General features: G+C 35.5%; 1 protein-coding gene across 5 annotated transcripts in view; it reads right to left on the bottom strand.

The window, feature by feature from the left end:
- Positions 1-23,956, bottom strand: part of ROCK2 (Rho associated coiled-coil containing protein kinase 2) — a 96,330-nt gene that overhangs the window by 12,703 nt on the left and 59,671 nt on the right. For 2 of the 5 annotated variants that reach the window (XM_030446896.1, XM_030446892.1), the window contains exons 6-26: positions 19,262-19,406; positions 16,617-16,755; positions 14,829-14,920; positions 13,864-14,023; positions 13,233-13,296; positions 11,407-11,486; positions 10,998-11,046; positions 10,119-10,254; positions 9,906-9,997; positions 9,411-9,657; positions 8,987-9,093; positions 8,193-8,352; positions 7,172-7,332; positions 6,587-6,771; positions 5,170-5,239; positions 3,149-3,252; positions 2,770-2,956; positions 2,353-2,446; positions 2,140-2,234; positions 1,353-1,532; positions 953-1,121 (exon numbers count right to left, since the gene is read on the bottom strand). In XM_030446896.1, coding sequence (XP_030302756.1) covers positions 953-1,121; positions 1,353-1,532; positions 2,140-2,234; positions 2,353-2,446; positions 2,770-2,956; positions 3,149-3,252; positions 5,170-5,239; positions 6,587-6,771; positions 7,172-7,332; positions 8,193-8,352; positions 8,987-9,093; positions 9,411-9,657; positions 9,906-9,997; positions 10,119-10,254; positions 10,998-11,046; positions 11,407-11,486; positions 13,233-13,296; positions 13,864-14,023; positions 14,829-14,920; positions 16,617-16,755; positions 19,262-19,406 — 2,716 coding nt within the window. Of the gene's footprint in view, positions 1-379; positions 557-952; positions 1,122-1,352; positions 1,533-2,139; positions 2,235-2,352; positions 2,447-2,769; positions 2,957-3,148; positions 3,253-5,169; positions 5,240-6,586; positions 6,772-7,171; positions 7,333-8,192; positions 8,353-8,986; positions 9,094-9,410; positions 9,658-9,905; positions 9,998-10,118; positions 10,255-10,997; positions 11,047-11,406; positions 11,487-13,067; positions 13,080-13,232; positions 13,297-13,863; positions 14,024-14,828; positions 14,921-16,616; positions 16,756-19,261; positions 19,407-23,956 lie in introns of all 5 variants that reach the window. The other 3 variants (XM_030446890.1, XM_030446891.1, XM_030446893.1) reach the window with 3 other exon arrangements.

Here is a 23,956-nt window from a genome sequence, read left to right on the forward strand (position 1 = left end):
CCACACTTCATTAAAACCACAAAGATTTGACTATTTGGTGTCCAGTATCTTGGGGTCACCCAGCAAGCTGCAGATACTGGACAGAGGCTGCCTTGAAAACAAGAGCATAAAGCTTGTTTATTCAATGCTTTATTAGAAGAGGTGAGTTTATAAATGGCAGCAAACATCTGTAAACACTTAAGAGAAACCAGGCCAGTTGTTTGTCCATGCAAACATCTTCACAGCTTTGACAGCAAAATTTACTGTCACTGCAGAGCATTTACTGCCAGATCTGTTTTTTGCAGGTTTTTTTTTTTAAATAATGTATTAATAGTGTTAGTTTTGAAACGGAGAAAAAGACAAAGTAAGAACAAAACCAAACAGTTCTCAGGGATGTCACCTGTGCTATCAACTTCTGTAGGGCTGTGGGAACAAGACAAAGGTTCCTCCTCTGAGTCAGAATCAGAATCGAGAAGCATGCGAGAACTGGAAGGCTTAGTGGCAATACTGACAGAGGTAGAAGAGTGCTGGTAGGTAAAAGACATTGATTCCATAGTGTGGGATTGAGTGATATGGACTAAACATGAAGCATAAAGGAGGAAAAATGTAGAAAAGAAGTCAAAATAGAATCTCTAAGAAGAAAGTATTAGTATTACATTTCATCACATAACACAGTAATTGCAAAGTAACCACCACAAAAAAAAAAAAGGAAAAATATTTAGTTTTAATGGGGTACAATAGAATTGTTTTGAAAAAAATTCTTTAAATAAATGTAAGATGATGTATGATTACAGACAGATTCAGTTAGTAGGTGGATAGTGATCACTACCAGATCATTAATTAGATGGTATATACACCTGAAGGTGAAAAGCCACAGAATCATCAAAGCCATCAATTTGAGACTTCAGCTTCTATGGTAAAAACACTTGATACAAAACCAATTAATGCAGAAATATTAATAAACCTAACATACCAGGAAATCCATCATCTGCCTCAGCATCTCCAGGTCCACTGCCTATGCTACTGTTGTCAAGACCTATGTGTAATGACTGCAGCTGTGAACGAAGCTGTTCAATGTCACTGTCCTTGCTGTCCAGAGTCATCTGGAGTTCAATCCGTATCTGACTCTCTTCTGCTATTTGCTGTAAGAATAAATGACAAGATTTCCTATTAACACAATACTCAGTTACTCAGAGAAAATACACACAGAAAACTATGCAGAATTTGCAGCCAAACTCAGTATATGTACTGCATATTTCTTTTGGGCATGGGAAATGCAGGAATAGAGACCCTGTCTATTCCTGAAGCTCCTGTTGATTTTATGAGAATTACAGAAAATGCTATCAATGTTTGTATTTACAAAAGGATCTTACTGCCTGCATTTCATTGATTTCCTTCTGATACTTGATCATCATTTGGGTTAACTTTTCTCTTTCAGACTTCAGTTCCATGTGCAGTTTTCTATTTTCCTTTTCCTTGCGCCGTACGTCAGTGTCAGCTCCACGTTTCACCGGACCCTTCCGATTCATGATCTCAGCTAATTTATTCACAGCCTTCCCATGGGAAAGAAAAAGACAAAAAAACCACCAATAAATTCACAAATTTATATCGTGAAGAAATAATGTCTTCTCTTCTTTTAATTTAACTGTAACCTAAGACACCTGCATACCCAGTACTTTAAAGTTGCTTTAATTTAATGTACTACTCAAAACTGAAAAGAAGGCAATGATTCCATTTTCACTTTAAGCAAGCAAATGCTTTGAACGTTTCTACTTGAACAATTACTTTAAAGTCTCTTCCATTTCCATTAGCTAGCTCCAAAATATATCTTCGGATTGTAATGCCAGTTGTACTAAAAATCAACCCAGATTAAAATAAAAAATACACTGTTTTATGGAAATTATAGAGGAATACAGATCAAGATTAAAAGAAGCAAAATATGAACTAATTTGATTGAAATGAAGAATGTTGCTGGTGGACTGCATTTAGATTAGGAGTTCCTCTATAGTAAATCATGAGGATGCAGTTTCACTACACTGAAAGTCCATTGAGTACAAGCAAAATAAAAGATTAATATATTTTGTTTCAGGGGCAAAAAATAATTTTTCTGTTAAAAATTGTGAATGTTATCTCCTCATTTCTTTACATAAATTTGCTTACCTGGGTTTTCAATGTTCTTTCATTCAACAACTGTTTCTCAAATTGTGCTTTAATATTTCCTACATTCGCTTCTTCTTCTTTTAGCTTTGCAATTTCTGTAGCAAGGTAATTAGAAAAAAAAAATCTATGAAAACCTATTACAAAAGCAAATAGGATTACTAAAGAACAAAACTGGTTTCAAATCAAATTACATTTTGTTCAGAGAATACATACGTTCTTGTCCTTCCTTCAGCTTATTGTTTAGTTCCTCTTTCTCATTAGCAAGATTAGCCACATCACTAGTTAGTGTCCTGTTTGCCTCCTCCAACTACAAAACAAAAAGTACACGTGACTATGTAAGAAAACACATTTGGCATACGAAAGCACTGCAGGACAGAAGGAAATGCTTCAGAGTGAAACCAGGGTAAGAGCTCTAAAGTGTGTAGGGGCACAGAAGAAAGATAGATCAGAGAGATGCATGGAAGAAACATGGTAATAGATAGGCTTTACTTTATTCATAGAAAATAAATATCTTTAAAATGTCAGATATACTTGTGTATTACTCATCTTCAAGTATGGTAAATAACAAAGGATAATCCAACATTCAAGCTCCTGTAAATCTCTACCAAAATTATGATTCATATTACTCACAGAGGCTATGGTGGCATCTTTCTCAGCAAGTTCCTGTTTATGTCTAGCCATCATCTCTTTAATCTCCAGTTCTTTCATTATCTTCTCTTTTTCCAAATCAGAGTACTGTTCTTCAGCAATGGAACGTGCAAGTTGTTCTGAATCCGCTTTTGTCAAAGTAATCTCCAGCTGAGCAGCCAAAGAATCCCTGCAAATTATTGATATATACTATTAAGTTTATTAACATTTAGAAATAGGAGGTCATGGCAGAGGTGGGGGTCATGTTAAAAAAAAAGAAAACAACAAAAAAAACCACCACCACCACAACAAAACCACAAAAAAACCAGCAAAATGACATACTAATTTTTTATATATTATTAGCATAACTAGTAAAATCTACCTTTCATCCTGTAACTCTTGTATCTTTTGCTGTAGTTCTTTACAAAGTTTGGTCTTTTCCTCACATTCCTCTTTAAGTTCTCGAACTTGTGTCTTGTACAGAGTCTAGAATTTAAATTCACATAGAAAATGACATGATTTGCATATTCAAGCATGAATGTGCACAAAAAATGATATGACACTATGCAGTTCTTTGATCATACACTCAATTAGAGTGTAACTGTGCAATGCCTTCTCTAAACTTAAGAAAACATTATTGTTCCCAAATATGTTGCAGTTATTTTACTTTGTCTGGTTTTTTTTTTAGCTTGTATATTTGTGAATGTACAGATGTAAATACACATTTTATATGTTTGTAAACATACTGTAAAGAGACTCTTGATGGAAATACCACTATTTGATAGCAAATCATAAGTCTAAGAAACAAGGAAAACCAGTAATTACTCTTTTTTTACTATTTTAGATTTTTGTCAGAGGAAGGTAGGTGGGTATAATTTACAGCTTAATCCTAAAAATATATTAAAACAATATCTCCTTTAAAGTGCAAAACAAAGGAAGAAGGAAAAAATACAATAGAAAAGCATTTGAAATAAAATTTTTTGTGAAATGGATACAAATTTAGAGCTTAAAGGGAAATGTTAGAAAAATTGTATTGCTTCATACACTCAAATGACTTCATACAGGTAGTGACAGACAACTGCAAGTTTTCTGTTGATCTGCAAGAAGATTCAAGACAGACCATCTCTGGCCCATCCACAGCAGACAAATTACCTCAACTGTTCCTTTCTCTACTTTAATGTGTACACCTTCTTGATCTACTAAACCTTCTCCTCACTGACCTAAAGACCAAAGTAAAACATTAAGCTTCTGTGAGAAACTACTAGAAGCTTCCTCCATATCTGACAGAGCAATGCCAGCCAGCTCCAAGATGAACCTGCTGCTAGCCAAGACCAACCCATCAGTGACAGTGGTAGCACCTCTGGCACAATCTATTTAAGAAGGCACAAAAGTTGCTGCATAACAGCAGCCAGGAGAGTAAGAATCAACTCTGTAGACAACAAGGTCAGTGAAGGAGGAGGAGGAGGTGCTCCAGAAGCTAGAGCAGAGATTCCCCTGCAGCCTCTGGTGAAGACTGTGGTGAGGAAGGGTGAACCCCTGCAGGCCATGAAAGACCCCATGCCAGAGCAGCTGGATGCCTGAAGGAGGCTGTGACACCATGGGACGCCCATGCTGGAATAGGCTCCTGGCAGGACCTATGGATCCATGGATAGAGGAGCCCATTCCTAGTCCTCCTATGCCTCTCTGGGGAGGAGGCAAAGAAAATTGGGAGTGTAGTTAAGCCCAGTAAGAAGGGAGAGGGTTGGGTGAATGTGTTGTAAGGTTTTTGTTTATCAGTATCCTACTCTGATTTGATTGGCATTAAGTTCATTTCTGAAGTCAAGTCAGTTTTGCCCATGGCAGTCAATGCTGAGAGATCTCCCTGTTCTTATCCTGACCTACAAACTTTTAGTTGCACTTTCTCTCCCTAGTCCAGCTGAGAAGAGGAGTGATAGAGCAGCTTTGGTGAGCACCTGGTGTCCAGCCAGGGTCAATCCACCACAGATCCCTCGCAAGTCTGGCTGTAATGGAAAAATTTATTTCCAAGCTTTAATTATACTTTTTGCCACACTATGTGATCTGAGAAAACAGCTATTCTCTGTTGAGCAGCACAGAAGAGATGCTGAATGCAAAAGGCTTGAAACATGCAGAAAATTATTCAGAAAATGAGCTGTTTGACTTCTCCCTCTCTCTAAGCTGTGTTTGGGATTCCCTTCCAAAGCTGGAAAATTTTGTTGCACAAGCTCTTTTCACACTGCTCTGTTATCAAGAACAAGGAGTAATGACAAGGCTGCAGACAAAGATGAAGGCCTACATAAGAAGGATTAGTTTCAGGTTAGAGATGTGAAACACCTGATGACTGAGGAAGAAAAAGTAACATTGTACTCCATAAATAACCAGTATAATAATAAGCACAAAACATACTGAGAAATACTGTTCAGCTTCAAGTTGGTCTTGAAGTTCTTTCATCTGTCCATCTGCATCTTGACGTTCCCTAGAAAGGCATAATATACTTTTAAAAGAGAAGAAATGAAACACACTCCAAACAAGTAAACAGAAAAGACAGCATTCACACTCTTAAGCTCTTTAGTCCATACCAAAGTATGGTCAAAAATTAAATGTGAGACTTCCTTTGGCTACCAGCTCTCTTTTTCATATGTACAGCTGAGAAAATTGCAATAGTAAGAAGTCACTTTAATGCTCTTAAGCACACTGACTGCTACAGTCACACAGTTTAATCAGTAAGAGAAACCCATAAAGGAAATGGACACCAAGACAACCCTAGTTTCATGTAAAACATCATTGATCTGACAGATTTAGGGTCTCTTCTTTACTAGAGCTCAGACCATGAAAACATTTCTGTATTCTTTGACACACATCACTGCTTGAATTCATCTGTTATTAAAATAACTCAGAAAGTCAATTAGCCACTCAACAAAAAAGAACTGTAATGTAGCAAATTTCTGCCAGTGTTTCACATTACAGCAACCATCACATGCAGGCCTCTTCCAGGTGAGTAACAGCATCTTTGTGACAGAAAAGAATAGAATAATTTTTGTTGGAAAAGACCTTTAAGATTGAGTCCAACTGTTAAGCCTAATACTACCAAGTCCACCACTAAACCATGCCCCTAAGCACATCTGTACTTTTTTTCAATACCTCCAGGGATGGGGACACCACCACTTCCCTGGGCACCCTATTCCAGTGTCTGACAGTGTCTGACAACAACCCTTTCAGTAAAGAATTTTTTTCTAATATCCAATCAAATTTTCTCCACTATCACAACTTGAGGCCGTTTTCTCTTGGCCTATGGCTTGTTCCTTAGGAGAAGAAATTGACATCCACCTTACTATAACCTCCTTTCAGCTACCTGTGGAAACCAATAAGGTCTCCCCTCAGCCTTTTCTCCAGACTAAAAAAACCCAGTTCCTCTCAGCCATTCCTAGCAAGACTTATGCTCTATAACCTAAACTGATAAACCATCACAGGTCATTAAGGAGCTGAAAATGAGATTCAACTGATACATGTGCTAAACATGTCTTTTCATTCACAAGAATGTTTTTTGTGAAAAAAATACAAAAACTCTTTATTATCAGGAGCAAATACTTCTTGTAAATCACTGAAGAACAAACACCTTTTTCTACAAATATATACATTACTTAATTGCTAGGGCAAATCTCAACTAGTCACTATAAATAGTTTTCAACAACAATTAGGTTTTGTACAATAGAGTAGGATATGTTTTATAGCAAATTAAATAATCACTATTGCTTTCAGCTTTTGCAACAAAATAATTACGTCTCAATAACAAAACTAAAAAACACAGAGCCACTCTGCGTACTTGCGGAGTTCGTTATTTTGTTTTTCCAGACTTAATTTGATTTCCTGAAGATGGTTATTCTCCTGCTTTAACTGCTTCTCTGACATCCTCAAAGTGTTGACCTGCTGCGTTTGCATCTTGAGGTCATTTTGAGTGAGACAGCGTTTCTGTGTTTCTTGCTCTATTTTTAATGTCAGGTTTTTTACCTGAAAAATAAACAGAAACCTATGAATTTTACATGAAACCAATATTTAAACAGTGTCTATTACCGACCTCCTCTACACTTTTGTACAACACACTCACACCTTTTCACAAGTCAAAGCTGTTTCCTGAATAAAGGCACTAGCACACAGTAAACAAGATATTTTTCCTGTCTCAATCTCATAGCATTTTAGACTTCAGAAGAAACATTTTTTGAGATCAATAACACCAAAATATTTCAGAAAAACTAAAAAATCTAAAGTGTGGTTTCCAGTTCCAAGTACAGAGAAGGAAAAAGTTGCTGCTACTTAAAATCATAAGCATTCCTAAATACAGCTGTAACAAGGAAAGTATTATGTTGAAAACCAGGTTCCACTCAAGAGTCCTTTTGTTATTGTTCCTTACATCTTCATTCAGTATATCCTTTTGCCTAAGGAGTTCATTGATTTTCTGCTGTGATTGTTTGAGATCGCAGTCCAACATGGAACGCTGCTTTTCAGCTTCTAACAACCGATTTTCTACTCTTTGCTTTAAGGCTCTCTCTTCCAAAAGTTTCTTCTCCATTTCTGTGAAGTAAGAGATTTCAGACATCAGTCAGGGTAAACTAGCGGATTTTGGAGGGCAAGAGGAGGAGGACTGTCTCATACTATCAATAACCAGTGTGTTTATTCATTTATGACTGAAGAGACAGATTGCTCTGAAGTGATTCATTAAAATTTTCACAGTAAATCTACACCCAAAGAATGTTTTTACAAGCATTCCTGACTGATAGCTATTTTCCTGCTTGCGAGTTTCAAGAAAACTTGAAGTTTATCTGCAACAATCTGAATAAACAATCTGTCTAAATCTTGACTTTGACTAAGATAATTTGAAATCATATGAAATCTGCATGCTTGTGAATGCTCTCCGATTGGAAGGACAGAATCTATAGGTAGCTTTTTAAGTAGCTGCAATAAATTTAAATCATTTAATTCAAATATAAGAGCTATGTTCAGTAATTGTTTGATGATTACTCCTCTTTCCAAGATATTTCAGTTGTCACTTCATGCATGTGTGACTATGAAATCATAGCTCATAGTGACTCAATATACTGAGTAAGAACACAGATAAGCTCTTAAAAATGTTTTAAGCAGTTTTAGTAATATAAATTTGAGAAAAAGTAATTGAAAATACATTAGAACAGAATATTAATTAGTGAGTCTGCAATGGAGAACCTGTTTTACTCTAAGACTGCATCAATGTCTTTAACCTAGCAAAGTAAAGAAAAAGGGTCTACTGTTAATCTCTAAGTCAGTAATTATATTTCAAAAGAGGAGGAGAATCAATGAAAAAAAGCCTACACTTATCCTTCCACTAACTTCAGAAGATCATATTTCCTACTTTGTATAACTTATGCCTAAATCCAACTGTGATATCAAATAAATACCTTTCATGGCTTCAGATTTTGCTTCCTCTATAGATTCATAGATCTTATTTTTGTCTGCTAAACGTGCTTTTGTGGCTTTATGTTCAGCTTCTTCTTGTTCGAGGTTCTGCTGCATAACTTTGAACTTATATGTCATGTCTATTTCCATGTTGCTCTTTTCCTGTTGAAGAAAACATTACATTGAAAAAAAATATTAAATAGAATATTAAATAAATTGAATACCAAAATTCGGACAATAGATTGGAAATATATTAAGAGTAGATGAGAGAGCTTAAGACTCTAAAAAGCTGAGAACTCAGTTCTACAAATGTTTTTCTATGGATCACTAAGTGATCTAAAAATGCACCATGGCATCCCCAGCTGCAATTACAGAATCACCTCCTTAACAACCAGCATTCTCTGATAAGAGCAGTTCAAAGATCAGGTTTATTGAAGATTTTTTTTCCTTTTTTTTTGTGTGTTTCAAAGACAAGTTTGTAAAAATAAAAATGCTATCAGAAGCTTTTTCATCTTGGCAATACTGAGGGTTTAAAGAAAAACCTACACATCTACACTGTGGAGTATACTATTACATACTTCAGAAGTATAACAGATTGTGATCATAAGGAAAATTAAGTCTTTTATCACCACTTCTCAAATTGCAAAAAAATCCCAAAATATTTAAAGAAAAAGGATAAGTGCTGAAAACAAGGCTCATTTTTTCATAGTTTTGTCTCCTATCTCAAGCAATAAAAGCCTAAATTAAGACATTCCATCAGAATGTAACAACAACGTTCACCTAGAAGTGATGTTACCTTTTCTAAGTCTGTAAGTTTTTCCTGCAATTGTCTCTTCTCCATTTCTAGTTTGGCTAATGCACTCTTTCCATTTTTTACTTCTTCTTCAAGGCTAGATATTCGACCTAAAAATTACCAAAACATCCATGAGGCTGTGCAGCGTGTGAAAGAAAAAGATACTTTATCTACTTAGAGACAAAATGTTTCAAATATAAAAGCTCTGAATCGAGAGTATCAAGAACACCTCCCTTTTGGGATGATTTTTAATGTTGTCACTGACATTTAATAAATCACACATTTTCTCTTAAACGTGTGTCCACAGCTGTGTAGCATTGTATAGCATCGTACACTAACCAAGTCCCACTGAAGCTCAACCAACATCAAAAGCTACTTGTATTTCTGAAATGAAAACCACAGCTTAATTTTAGATGTGGAGAAATACCTTGCAAATCACTGATAATCTCTGATCCATGACTTCGATCTCTTCTTTCTGATTCTAGAGCTGACTGAAGATTTAGAAAATCCTTCTCTAGTTTGAGTTTTGCATTCTCCAGCAAGCAGTTCTTATCTTGCAGTTCTCTATTATTAGCTTCCAGCTGCTGGATTTGCTTCGTGCTTTCTGTCTGGTTCTTCCTTAACCTGGCTGCAGTATCAGACTCTGACCGCAACAAAGAATTGGCTTCATCCAACTGAAGATTGATTAAAAACATACTTCAGAAATAATTAAAATACAACAAGTACCATTTCTACTACAGAACACTAGGTCATAAGGAGGAGTGTATTTCAGGATTATTTTTAGCACCAGAACATGAGGAGAAAGAACAGATTTTAAAATGCCATTACACATTTCAATTCCCTTCACTACTAACAAAATCTGTACTGCAAATAGCTATTACTTTAAAATACATATATATATATATATATATAGTTGGCTTGCCTGTCTTTGTAGTTGATTGATTTTCTCATTGGATATTTGAGAGTTCTGATTCCTCTTTTTTAAATCTTCAAGCTGATCTTTCAAACTGTTAACTATAACAAAAACAATTCAACATTGTTAATCACTGTCACGATAACTTGAATTATAATTTATCGATCTTATCTTTTTAAAACTGGCATCAAAACTGAACTCTTCAAGTATGGTTTGACATACCCTCATTTTCCAAATTGCGTTTCTTATCTGCTTCATGTTCTGCTTTTCTCTGGTATTCTGTATTCTTATGCTGAAGAAGAGCCTTCTCTCTTTCTAACTGTCTGACTGCAGACTCTACATTCTTCCTTGAAGTTATCTGGACGTATTTAAAAAAAAACAAACCACCACTAAGTATATAAGGAATAGCATTACTCTTTAAATGATAAAAAGACAGCTCATACACTTAATTTACTTTCTAATGAAGAAGCCCACAGTCTATTTGCCTGTTGCAAATATGAAGTGTCAGAACACATGGCCAAATGCAGCCCATGAGGACTACAGTCAGCAGCTTTTACAATGTAAAGGCTGTTTGACAACTTGGATCTGATGAATCTGGTAGAACAGCCTAGCAGCCACTCCCAAAAGCACAGAAAGATACATGTAATGTAAGGTCTTCATGTGCACCTGGATTAGCAACACATTAAGTTGTACACACTCATCCAAGAGATGACAAATTTGGAGTAGGATTAAGGTGCAGAGCTAGGCAAGAAATAGGATCCTTTTACTGACACTGAACAATGCAAAGAAAGGCCTTCCTCTTCCAGTACCATTACTCTCACATCTTCAGTGTTTAGAACCATACATGAGATCTTTATATCACACTGTCCTCTACATGAAAGACATCGTAAAAACAAATTCTAGAAACAAATGCGTAGCTGCACTACAGAAAGAGTGAAATCTTTTAGCAGTGACAATAATTTTGTGCTTGTGAATATCAAGCAATCAACTGATACTACTTGCTAGAAATACACAGCAACTCAAAATATAATTTGTTATTTCAAAATGTAAAAAGCTATCTATAGAAGTTCTAATTCCAAGAAGAAATAACTATGGACTTACCTCTTCATCTAGCTCTTTCACTATCTTCTCTAAACGAGTTGTAGTAGACCTAAAGAAATTTTAAAAATATTTTTAAGCTCTGATGATTACACAGAAATAAGCATGTTTGGATGTGTCTCATTAATTTTACATAACATACTCTATTTCCAGCAATCACATGAAAATTTGAGGACTGGGAAAATCACTCAGGAGATTCTTATGGAGAGTTAAGGAAAAAAACCAAAACAATAAAACAACAACAAGAAAACAAAACACAGAAGTAGCAAGAATTAAACCAGCAACTTACAATGAAGTCTGCTTGCAGGGCCAGGAACCCCCACCGTGGATTAAAAACTTTTTAGGTACTCAAAACTGAAAGGTGTAATAAAGTTTCTTTATAACCATACCAAACATGTCAAAGCAGTCTCACCTGTACTTCTGTTCTAGTTCATCTTTGGCTTGTAGTTCATTACTGAGCTGTTCTTCCAGCTTGCTTAGTTTTTTCTGAAACTGTGTAAAATGTCAAAAAAGCATAGCCAACATATAAAGACACTGTCACATAAAAGAAGTGTAATTCCATTAAGTAACAAAAAAAAAAAATGAAGTGAGGAAAAGTAATTCAAACTTCCACTCTATTATTTTTAAATCCTCAAGATGATACATCTCTACAAGGTGTTAATCCCAGTGATTTTAAAGACTCAGATCCAAAGCAAAAAAATTTGTTGCATGCTACATTAAATCTAACCATCACAGAATTATGGGCCACAGGTTATGAGTCATAAAATTTCTTTGGGCAAAGAATATTGTTACTGGCCCTGTCCTGCACTCCTCCTCTATAGACAGAGACTTTCCACTAGAGCAGAATTTTTAGGGTAGTTCTTTCTAAATAAAATTAAAAAATAATAATAAGGGCACACAACCAAATTGTGCAATATTCAGAGAGTATTACTAAACGTGCCCAATGATGTCATGTAAAGTACAATTTCTTAGTCTAACACATAGAGAAGCCAACAAACACTTTCTAGGTTTGGGGATGCCTTGGTATGTGTACTAAAATATTGAATAGAAACTGTGAGTCAAGAATTTTAATGAAAGAAATTGCAAATAATAAATTTTGGATTTCTTTAATGTCTTCAAGCTTTCAAATACATTTATTTTCATCCCTTCTTTCCTCCTTCACCAAAAAGTGGTTTTCTAATGTATTTCAATTTTTTTACAATTAAAAGAATCCCAGGACAGGGGCACTGAAAAGGACATAAAAACTGGAGATTCGTTGAGAAAATACAAATAAAAAAGGCTGTCAGAAGTGAAATGCAGAATTTTACCAATTATGTTTACTATCACAACATAAAAAGCAAATATCATGAACACGACACTACGTATTTTAAGCAGCAGCAGTATTTCTTTTAAAAAAGGAAACTCTAAAACTATCGATCTATCCAGCAATGTCTAAATCTCTCCAGCTATTCAGCAATGACAGGAAGGAATGCAATGTAGTCTGATAAATATTTGCATTTAAACTTATGCCAGTCAGTATAGAACATATTTTCTTCACTTATTTTTTAAAGCTTTGAAAAGGAGTTAGAAGTTTTAAGTAATGTTAGCAATACGCTATTTACACTTGACCAACACAAATCCTTTAGTAATGAAGTAAACAAGTACACGAAAATTCTATAGCATTTTCCTGTCATATGTAAATTTAAATTCAATTGTCAGGCTTCACAAGCTGGATAAACACACTCCATACACTCACTACAACTGAGAGCATGATTTAAAGATTCCTTTAGCACTGCAGGTGACAATTTAATTTTCCAAACTCTGAATAAATCAGTCACGAATCATTCAGGCAAATCTGGAGCCAAAATTCACAAGCTTCTCAAGAGTGATATTGTTTGTGGCAAACAAAGCCTTACATGTTTTCCAAACAAATTCTAGATGCCAAAAGAATTAAAGAAAAGTGCTTGAGTACAGCTGCTTCAAAATACAACTGGTTTACTGTTAACAATTTGATGAATAAACGTTTATTTCACATTCACGTAAATTATGTAGGAAATTTTTTTATTCCTTTCATAATTCAAATAATGTGCTTACCTCCTTGTTGTCCTGCAAACAGAAAATACCATTTTTATTGAGGATCATTATATAAACTCCATCCCCCCAATCTACTGAAAACTTACTTTAGACTTTGTCTTTTCTTACCAGACTTAACAAAATTTGTTCATCATGCCATTAATACTAAGGAAAAACGGTACTAACCTCATTTTTACTAGATTGCACAGACTCATTTTCCCTGCAAGACTGAGAGGAGTCACTTAGCAACCTGTCAAAAACAAAAACAAATCCCTCTAGCTCTTATTCAGGTTTTCAACAACTTGGCAGCCTTGCCAATCAACTCATTTTAATAAATTCTCTCAAGACTTAATTTGTCCTATGCTATTCTCAGAATGAAACTTGCTTTCTTTCAATGTGAATGCAGCTTTATGATTAAAATCTTTTCTTAATTGAGGTATCACATACATTTTTAAATCCATTGCAGATTATAATTTTTTAATTACTTGAGGCCTAGCAAGCTATTATCCTCTATAAACGTCTTCCAAAAGCTGCTAATATAAAACTATTTTAGAACTAAATTACAATCCTATCAGTAATTTAACCCTAGGGAATTTTTTAAGACAATATTATTTTGTTTATATAAAAAATATTGGTTTTAATCAATTACCAAAATAGCAGCAAATTATATATTCTACTTAAACTCCAGTCTGTATTTTCACAATTTCACATAAATTAATACTATGCAATGAATAAATTATGCACCTAGAGTTGAAGTAAAATAGGATAGAAAAATCTGCAAGTGTATTTCTAAAAATGCATATTAAAATATACATACAAATTGTCTCTGTAGTAGGTAAACCCTATAAAAGGCAGCTGGTTTCCCACGAAGGCTTTGGGGATTGGAAAAGTTTCCACGTCTCCCTTGTCGTCCTCGATGTCATCAAAATTGCTGCTATCTATGTCACTGCTAAGCTCAGGAACAACAGGAGCAGCAGCTATAAAAAGAGGGGAAACGATCAACTTCACTTCAAAATTCAGTCACTTGATATATAATGGCATATTTACAGTGTTAATAAGACTGTAGCTTGTCCTGCTATAATAATAAACATATAGTAATATGTAGTAACCATGAAGCAGATCTGTAAGTATTACTGAGAACATTTTTTTACTAGAGAAATTTGGTTTTAGATTGCACATGCATGGACTATTTAATGCACAAAATGCATTTGTTAAGGTAATCACATTTGGGAATAGAACTCTAGATACAATCATTATTTAAGAAACTTCAGTAAAACATGACTACCTAAGTTACAATCAAGCTCATGATCTAAACTGAAATGCTCCATTTTTTCCATTAAAAATATCAAGTTCACAATGCCTTAATTGAAAAGCAGTAAAACTGACAAGACCACAGTCAAAACAGTCTTAACTACAGAATGTTTCAAAAAAATAAAAGGGAAAAAAAACCAACAAACCCCAAAGCAAAACAGTAAAAGCCACAAAGCAACTAGCATACATTCTTAATATTAAGAATTCTGAAACATCCAGGTCCAGTGTTCAAAACAGAACTACAAACATTACAAAGCATAATAAAGTTGAGGATAATTCCAGTAGGAAAATTGTTTACTATTCACTAACTGTTGGTAACATTGGTAATAGAGGTTTTACAATACAAAATATCAATTTTTGAGCATGGTTCTTCATAGAAAGAAAATACTTTATACAGCATAAAGTGTCTCTTTTAATTTCTACTAATGCAAATATTGAATAAAAACAGAAGTTTTGTGCTAATCTACTTACTCTCTCGAATGTTGTCCCAGTTCCACTGATCACTCTTGAAAAAAGGGTGATGCTTTATTTCTTCTACACCATTCCTCCCTAGTCGCACATCCCTAAACACAGCAATTAAGCCAAATTCACATTAGGAAAAATAGCACTTGTGTTTTTTCATTTAATTTAATTCTGACTTGCTCACAAGCAGTAAAGAAACTTTCAGTAAAAACTGTCTGTGTTAACCACACTCATGGTCAAAAATAAAAATTAAAAAAAAACAAACAAAAAACCCCCACCAACTACTGATCTGTAGTTCCTTATATAAAAGGTACTGTTTCTTAGCATGGCCTCTCCCTGCAACTGCTAAAATGTCCAGAATCTGGAGTCTGCCACGTGGGGAGTAAAGCAAGAAAGAAATCACTGAGGCAAAAACGAAGAAAAAAACCTAAAAACACAAACAAAAACCTAACACCCTCAGGGGGAAAAAAACTGCAGAAGTTCCGTGTCTGCCAAACCACATGATAAACCTTAAGATGCAAGTGAAGGAAAGTCTAACTTACTGCACAGAACAGTTATTCAAAGCTGGACTGGAATAAATATTTTAAGAATTCCATCCTCTGCCCCATAAATAACCCTGACACATCTTCTGCTGATACTTGCTGTGAAGTAAATTTTAAGTGCAACAAAAAAATTCCAGTTGGATCAGAAGAGTCTCTCTTAAAAGTATCTACTAGAACTGGACATAAAAACAATGCAAGTATAAGAAGTAATAAATCATATGGTTGATGCTTATTCCTTCTTTAAGTGCTTAAGCAGTGATCACCCATCCAGCAAGAAGGAATCTGTTTCAAATAAATCACTCCAGCACTGTATTAAATATAAACAGGAAAACGGACACACGTAGTGGAAGTGCACCTCACCACATCTACATTATTCAATCCTACTTGTATTTTCTCTCTACCCTTCAGCTACAAAGAGTGAAAAATCCTGTTAAAGCACATCCTTCCTGAGAAACCATGATAATTGCTCAACAGAGCAAACATTCTCTCTTTGAATGCAAAACAGATTATAAGGCAATTTTTTTCCTAAGCCTTGTCTACAAAGGCTCTGCTGTAGTCAAGTTCAGGTGACCACAGCAAAGTACAAGAAGTCATGATGGATACAGAGTTATTATGGACCTATAGCTCTTCTTTTAAATCAGAGAAAATGAAGTTGATCTCTGCTTTCTGGAATTAGAGAAAATATAAGTGTTCAGAACAAGAACAAACTTACACTGCTTAACATCAATGAACACTCAGTTACATAAAGGGAGACCTCTCAGATCTATTTGTAACCAAAACCATATCCTAGCTGGTTTGTTACCCCAACCTATCAATAAATACAACAAAGCAAGTGAAAAAAGTTAAGACATTCTAAGAAAGCCTAAACTCAGTAAATACATGCTTACTTCCATAGAAGTATTTGTTTTAATTTTTTTAAGTAACACCTACTTAGACACTGAGCACAACAACTTGGTTCCTGCCTTGGAGCTCAAAAAAGTTCTTTCAGACTTGCAAGTTTACTGTTTTATACACTGCCACTGCAAGGATTTATTTGGCACAACTTGTGTTGCTAACAAGAACTGTCAGAACTACTCATAGAAATAAAATACAATACCTGGAAAAAACACCCCAAAAGAAAAACTTGAGAGCAGAATTTGCAATAAGGATTTGAACAGAGATTAGCAGAAGTAATGGAAGGAATTAATTTTTAAAATGTTCATGTGCTAATACACCATCCAAAATAAAAATAATATCAGCATAATAATACACTTACCTGTCAGTTAAAAAGGCACAGATAAGGTTCTTAGCATGCTTAGAAATTTCCACATCATCTGGGAAATGTAATGAGTTCTTATGATCCATAATTTTACTGTATGTTCCTACTAATGAGTCTGCATAAAAAGGAGTATCCCCTGAAAAACAACACCACAGTAAATTGATTGTGATTTTGAATGCTGTCCAACTCACGTACGCTGAAACTGACAACAGAATATAAAGAAAAGTCTACAAGTTGTTTTACCTAAAACAGTCTTTTGTTAAAAAAAAATTAAAAATTGGAATGCAGGGTACAAAATAACATCTACTTTAAAAAATATTCTTTCCCCAAAATGCCTGTGCTACAAAACTAAACTGTTTTCCATCCTGTGTATCACTACCAAGATTTTTCCCAGTGAATTACATCTTTTTTTCTACCTGTAGACTATCACTGTGTTTTTTAACTCACAGTATGGCTGAAATCCACAAAAATCTCCATCCTCAAGAGCTTCCATCGGTATAATGGCCTGATACTCATTAAAGATTTGCTAACACACATTTTTTGGAGTGAATCCAACAGTCTCCAAAGACTCTTTCAGAGGAATGAAGGTCTACCCTGCCTAGAGCTGCCTAAGGCAAATCAGCTCTGAGCAGAAGCCTTCACAGTGTGTTACTGCACTGTTAAACCCATATTAATAAATCTTGCTGACTGATAAATTATATGAGCTTGGGTGCCCATACTAGCATGGGCAGGTGGCTTTTAAAATTACAGCCCTTCCTCACACAAAGTTTTGCAGCACAGCCTGTAGCTGAATCCAGGTTCTTTGCAGACATATCCTTAATAAAGGTAAAACTGGGACAACTGAAAAGAATCAGTACCAATAAAACTGACACTCAAGTTACCTGGCAACATTTTGAATATAAAAGTGGTTCAAGTCAGTAACCAAGGTCAGCAACTTTTATATTAGTAATTTCTGAGAACTAATCCATAGGTTTATGAACAATTAATGACAGGAACTCGGCACTTTCCTCCGTCCTTGTGTGCTGCAGGCAGGCAGGGCCAACCCAGCAGGTCATGCTGCATGCTGCCTGCCTGCCTCCAAAAAGCTACTGCAGCTGCCAAAAGCTAAATAAATGTACAAACAGACCAATGGACAAAAAAACCCCAAAACATTCAGCTTGCAAAATGACTATAAATGCAACAATTAATTCCGCTTTTAGCATCTTTGTGTCACTTAAAGCAAAATAAGAAATTTGTGCAACCAGCTTGAATTAAACTTCTGGTTTATTAGGCTGCCCTACCAGTACATCAGTGGGGTGGAGGGATAATCCCTGTGATAGCTGTTTCCACAGGTATTTGCTGCTGCAAATAATAAAATACCATAGACAGAAACTGATGCATAAACACAAACAAAAAGTTTCAACAGGTGTGTGGGATATGGAGAAAACAAGATTATCAAGAGAAAACCTTCTATGAGAGGCCACAAAGACTTTAAAAATGGTTATTGTTAATGGGATCTTGACACTGGTAAGATTATTTAAGAATGGAAATGGTAACACTAACAATGTTTTATGTTACATATTGTTGAGGGTGAAAAAGAAAAAAAGTCAAAATACTTAAGTGTGAGAAAAAAATCAAAAAGGTAATGAAAGCAAAGTTTCCAGTCTAAACAGAAGAAAAAAAAATGTGCTGAAAACTAAAAAAAAAAACCCAAACAAACAAAAACAGTAAAAATATCTTAGATACAAATATTAAAACAAGGCATAGCTTGGGAAGAAAAATTAAAAATTAAATAATAGAAATTTTCCAAGACACAACTCCAAACTCTAGGAATAACTACACCAACTAAAGCTTAGCAACCCATACTGAAACCTCGGAATAACAACAAAGCATATTGCACTGAAATCCAGATGGATTTTTGTTTGAATCAAGTACAGGCTCCCTAAGATAACACCAACACCTCTCCACTTTCACTTTATAAAAATGGTTTTCCTTTGAAGGATAAGAATGGGGAGAATTCTCTTAGACATAAAGGGGGAAAAAAGAGGCTCTGCAAAACATTCTGGGCAGCTACATCCATAATTTTGTTTATTGCTAAAATTGTTTATGAGAGACTATTTATTATAAAACACACTCAGGATACAAGAAACATCAGATCTGCAATATTCCCAGAACATGCTGATTTGGATTTTTAATAATTATATGCTCAATTCCATCCTTCTATACTCTGTATTTTGCTACCAGCATATAATACTGACCCTCACAGTCTTTTAAGATGCAGATGACTCATTTCCCTAACAGATTATATTCTATTTTAGTTACCATAGCAGTCCAGTGTATTTTACTGGAAAATCCTGACTTAACACAGAAGAGAGAATCAAGCCATTCTACCACAGCCATCTTGTCTAACAGAAGGCACTGGTACTGCCCCTGAGGTGGCAGAAGCCTGCATGAGATGGTGAGGAAGCTGATCCCTGTTAAAAGTATTCTAAGAATTATTTTTTAAGGTGAACAAGCGATCACTGAGCAAGCACGCAAATGGCTGTCACAGAATATGAGCGACAAAGCGCAAAGGGAACAGGAATAAAACAACAGCCAAGTACAGCTAAAGGCATAGTCAAGGCTCGACAATAATCTCGTGAGCAGAATAAATCCCTACTTACCAACGAGCATCTCAAAAAGGAAAACTCCTACAGACCACCAGTCACATTCCCGTCCATAGTAACCATCACCCCCCTGTGACTTCAGGACTTCAGGGGATATGTAGTCGGGGGTCCCCACAGCTGTATCGCAGCGCACCATACCCGTCTGTGCAACAATGGGAATGCAAACAGCTCAAATAAAAACACTTCTCAGTCTTTAAACAATTAGTCTATCAGTAGAACAGAAAAACAAAAAATACAGCCCAAAATACTTGAGAATGAGTTTGGAAGTTTCAGGTTTTTTATTCCAGAAGCAACATGGAACGAAATAACTATTCCTGATAACGTCCTCTCCCCTGCCTACTCCATGGAAGAGTTTCTTGACTGCATCTTTCAAAAACTGAGCAACTCATTATTTTCACCATTAGTTTCAATATGACCCTATACTCCACACCCTTATTTCACTTAAGTCAGGGACAAACTTCAGAATAACTCTGACAAGCTATGAGTTCTCAGCCCCACATAACAGTTTTGTCTAATTCAGATACAACAGATAAATATTTAGTCACACCTTGGTATTTTTTTAAAGATAGGGAAAAACTATAAACAATAGCAATTTCTGTTATAGCAAAGTGTCCTTAAAAAGTAAGGTAAAATACAACCACCTCATTGATGTTTATTAACAGGGATTTTTTGTTTCAACTGAATGATTCTCTTAAGGAATGGTTTCACACTGAGAGACTAAAAATGCAGGTGCTAAGTGACGCAGAACCATCACCAGACCTGCCAGCATTCTAGTTCAGACTTATAAGCCCTGTTTCCTTTAATCAAATCCACTGCATTCATTCCAGAAAGAACAGATGGATGAATGAAGTTAGAGAAATACCAAAAATACACTCCTCTTCAACATCAAGTCTTTCCTAAGTCATCTTATTAAGTTCTTAACGCATTTTGCCATCAGTTTTTGCTGAATATTAATACAGAATATTAGTGGCAACTACTGAAGTCAAAATACACACTAACAGACAGGAAGATAAACATTTTGCTTTTAGAACAGTATTGACATGTAAAATTTGAGACACTGGATTACAAGCTTTCTTTTTCCACATAATATGGATGGCCAAAAGCTTTTATTCTTAAACCAGAATCCTGGACAGCCATGAACTGGTAGGCAAAAGCTAAAGTGATGACTAAATACTGCAGAGACCTAAGAAGTACTTTCCAGTGTCCTCCTGGCAAATATCTTTCTTCTTCTACAACTCCATGCTCAAGCTGAAACCTAAAGGAAGTTTTAACTTCTCAGTTCCATAATAAAGAGCAACTTAACTTCTGCTTTCTATACCAGGCAACACATAGCTTGACCATCCTGGAATAAGAAAATTAAGTTATATCTTTTCAAAAGACCTAATGCATTCTTTGGACCAAGAATAATACAGATGAACACTAAGAAACAAACTAAAGACCAAAAGCCCTAGAAATCTAAAGCTGAGAACACTCAAAATTGAATCTAGTACATGGCAGTAAACACTATTTGATTCTACCATGTCCCTTGAGAGGCTAGTCCACTATCACCTGAATATAATACTCCTAGATACTGCTCCTCTCATTTACACACTTGTTCCTCCAAAGAACTTGGAGGTTGCTCTGTATGTATTTTTAAGTACTGGATACTCTTAATGCCACAGCCAGTCTAGCTTCTCTGCTTTCTGGCATCAAAGCCAAGTGAACAGGAAAGTCTTCTCTGTGCAGCACATGGCATCTTGACAGTCCCTACATTCTGCACGACGACTCTGCCTTCTGTACTACAGCATCTGAAGAGCTCTAAAGGGTGTGGTTTTCTCTCTGGACAAAGTGTTACTCCTGTCTTTCAAATGCTAAGCCTATGTTTTATGCTTGAGTAGCATACTTACTACAGCATTACTACAGCATTACTTACTTCCCTTTTGGATGGGAAAAACCACTCAGGCCAGTGTTTTACCTGGGACTTCTCTCCTTATTCAAATATGATCTAAGTGGACCCTGGAACTTCATATCCAGGGAGGCTTCTGCAGGTATGTGAGAGAAGCTGTACATGACACATAGCCTGTTCTCACAGCTTATGACAGCTTGGTGTTGAGACTTGCATTTCCTATTATGATTCAGAATTATTATATTTTGCAGACAAAGCTGTTCAGTTATCATCCTCAGAAGAATCTCCATCAGACTTGAACTACTTGCTGTCACTCCAAGGACTTAAAGTCACAGACTGGACTGGGTTGGAGGGTCCCTTCACAAAGATAATCTAGTGCAATCCACTTGCACATCTTCAACTCTACTGGGTTGCTGAGCCCCATCCAACTTTGAATGTTTGGAGGGATGGAGCATCTACTGCTTCTTTGGGCATCCTGTTCCAGCGTCTCACTACCCTAACTGTAAAAATTTCTTCCTCATATCTAATATAAATCTATACTCTGTTAGTTCAAGACCATTATCCCTCATCCTATCAATACAGGCCTGGACATAGAGTTATTGACCACTACCCTCTAGATGTGACTGCCCAACCAATACCTATCCACTAAATCAGGCTTTCACTCCCTCATGAAACTCTTTTCAGCAGCCAAGAGCTGGAGCAACCTAAGTATGAGGATAGCTCAGATCAGGTGTTAACACTGCACCCAGGTGTGCACAGCATGTTGTAAGCAATGAACTGAAGCAAGAAGGATCCAGAAGTATCTTGGATGAGCTTCAATAAGAAATTAGTTCTGAAAAGAGGAAAATGTTCCTTCTTTCAGCTGAACTGAGATGATCATTCCAAACAGTAAACATCTCTTCTTTTGGTCACATCTCTTTTCAACAGATATCTCTAAAGCTGTGCTCTTCTAAAAGCTAAGTTAGCACCAGAAAGCATTATGTACTGAGCTTGGCAGCACCAAGAGTTCCCAGCTCTACAAAACTACCAGAGCCAACCATGCTACTAACTAGGTTCTAACAAAAAGCCTTAAGAAGTGTCTGGTGACACTTGCCCTGGGCTATCTTGTCATACCTAAATACCAAAAGGGAACTACAATTCCTACTAAACATTTCAGGCCAGCTCCATTCTTTATTAAATTATAGAAACACTCACCTTACTACAGATTTTTTTAAAAAGGAAGCAAAAACAAACAAAAAAAACACACAACAAAATAATAAAAAAAAAAACCCTACTCGAAAACCCCAAAACCATCATAAGTGAGTTGCACAAACAACTTAGTTCCTTTTATTTTGGAAAAGATCACTAAAACTTAGCAATTCTTTCCACACACTGGTAAGGAGGAATTCTGCTGCAAGCATCTGGACTGGCCTGGAAGACTTAAGAGGACATCAAGTTCAATTCCACTGCAGAGGTCAGAAAAATGTCTCACCAAGGCAGCAGAATTTTCCTGGGTTCTCAACAGCGTAAGAAAGATGCTAATGTGCACAACTGCTAAAAGAACTCCAAATTAGAAAAAATATGTGTTGGGTAAGCATATATTTTCTAGAAATCATCCTGCCAACTTCAATATTATATTTACACAGCTGGGATGCGTTCATGTTTTGTAAGAAGTAGCATGAGATTTGGAGACAATCCAGAACCTCTCAACTTCTAAACCTTCCTGTATAAAAAATGTTTGCCATTCCACTGAGTATGAAAAACACAGAGAACTCAAAATGTGATCTGTTAAAAATTAACTTCTTTAGGAGATCACTGGTTCATTGATGAAGCCCAGTCTATGCTGGAGGTCACTTAAACGCTTTAGGAAAAACATGCACACACTTCTCACATTTATAAAATGATTAAACACATTGTAGTATTCCATCCTTTTAACAACAACGAAAATAAAAAGGGAGGGAGGGAGGAAGGAAAAAAAAGAAAAAGAAAAAAAAAAAAAGGCCTTGGATCATCATGTCTCGAATCCCTAAAATAGCATACAGGATTCATTCCTTTTTTTGTAGATTTATACTACAAACATTCTGATGGTTTTTAATAGTCTGTTCTGATGAAATCAGATTCCCTTAAAACTTACAGTCGATTAGCTATAAACCAAAATTAATTCTTTTAAGGTCTCAATTACGATGACATCAAGTAATACTACTAATTTTCTGCTTTAAAGTAAATGCTGTCTCCTAAAATACAGATCAGTAAAACATCAGATTTAGAATTGCATTTAGAATACCAATTACAGTATCATCAAAAGGCAGTTCAGACTACTGAGCCTCTGTAAACAGCTGTAGCTATTCAGTGAAGGTAATGGACTGTCATAGGAATGAAAAAAACCCAAACCAGAGACAGTACTTCTACACACAGTTGCAGAGACATAACTTGATGATGTAAGTGGAAATTAGGAAGTTTGAAGAGTTTATACCAAGCAGTGCCTAAACAATTCATTACAAAAAAACTAATGCATTAAAGCAAATAGGCTTAAAAGGATCATCCTTCCCAACATTATTACATAAACCTTTCAAAGACCTTGCAAATGGTACACATATAATTTTTAAAGAATCTATTACAAAAGGCAGAATATATTGTGCAAATTACAGCATAACAATGTTTTTCAGGGGAGATTTTATAAGTGCAAACTACAAAAGGTAGCTTTATTTTTAAAGCACAAGCTGTTCAAAACCACCATATATTTAATGAAGACAGAGTGTTTGGCTGTATGTGGTAAAATCTGACAAATTAAAATGTATGACATCTTGATGAATACCTAGCATAAATTT

Source organism: Calypte anna, chromosome 3, assembly GCF_003957555.1.
Source record: "Calypte anna isolate BGI_N300 chromosome 3, bCalAnn1_v1.p, whole genome shotgun sequence".
NCBI lineage: Eukaryota > Metazoa > Chordata > Aves > Apodiformes > Trochilidae > Calypte > Calypte anna.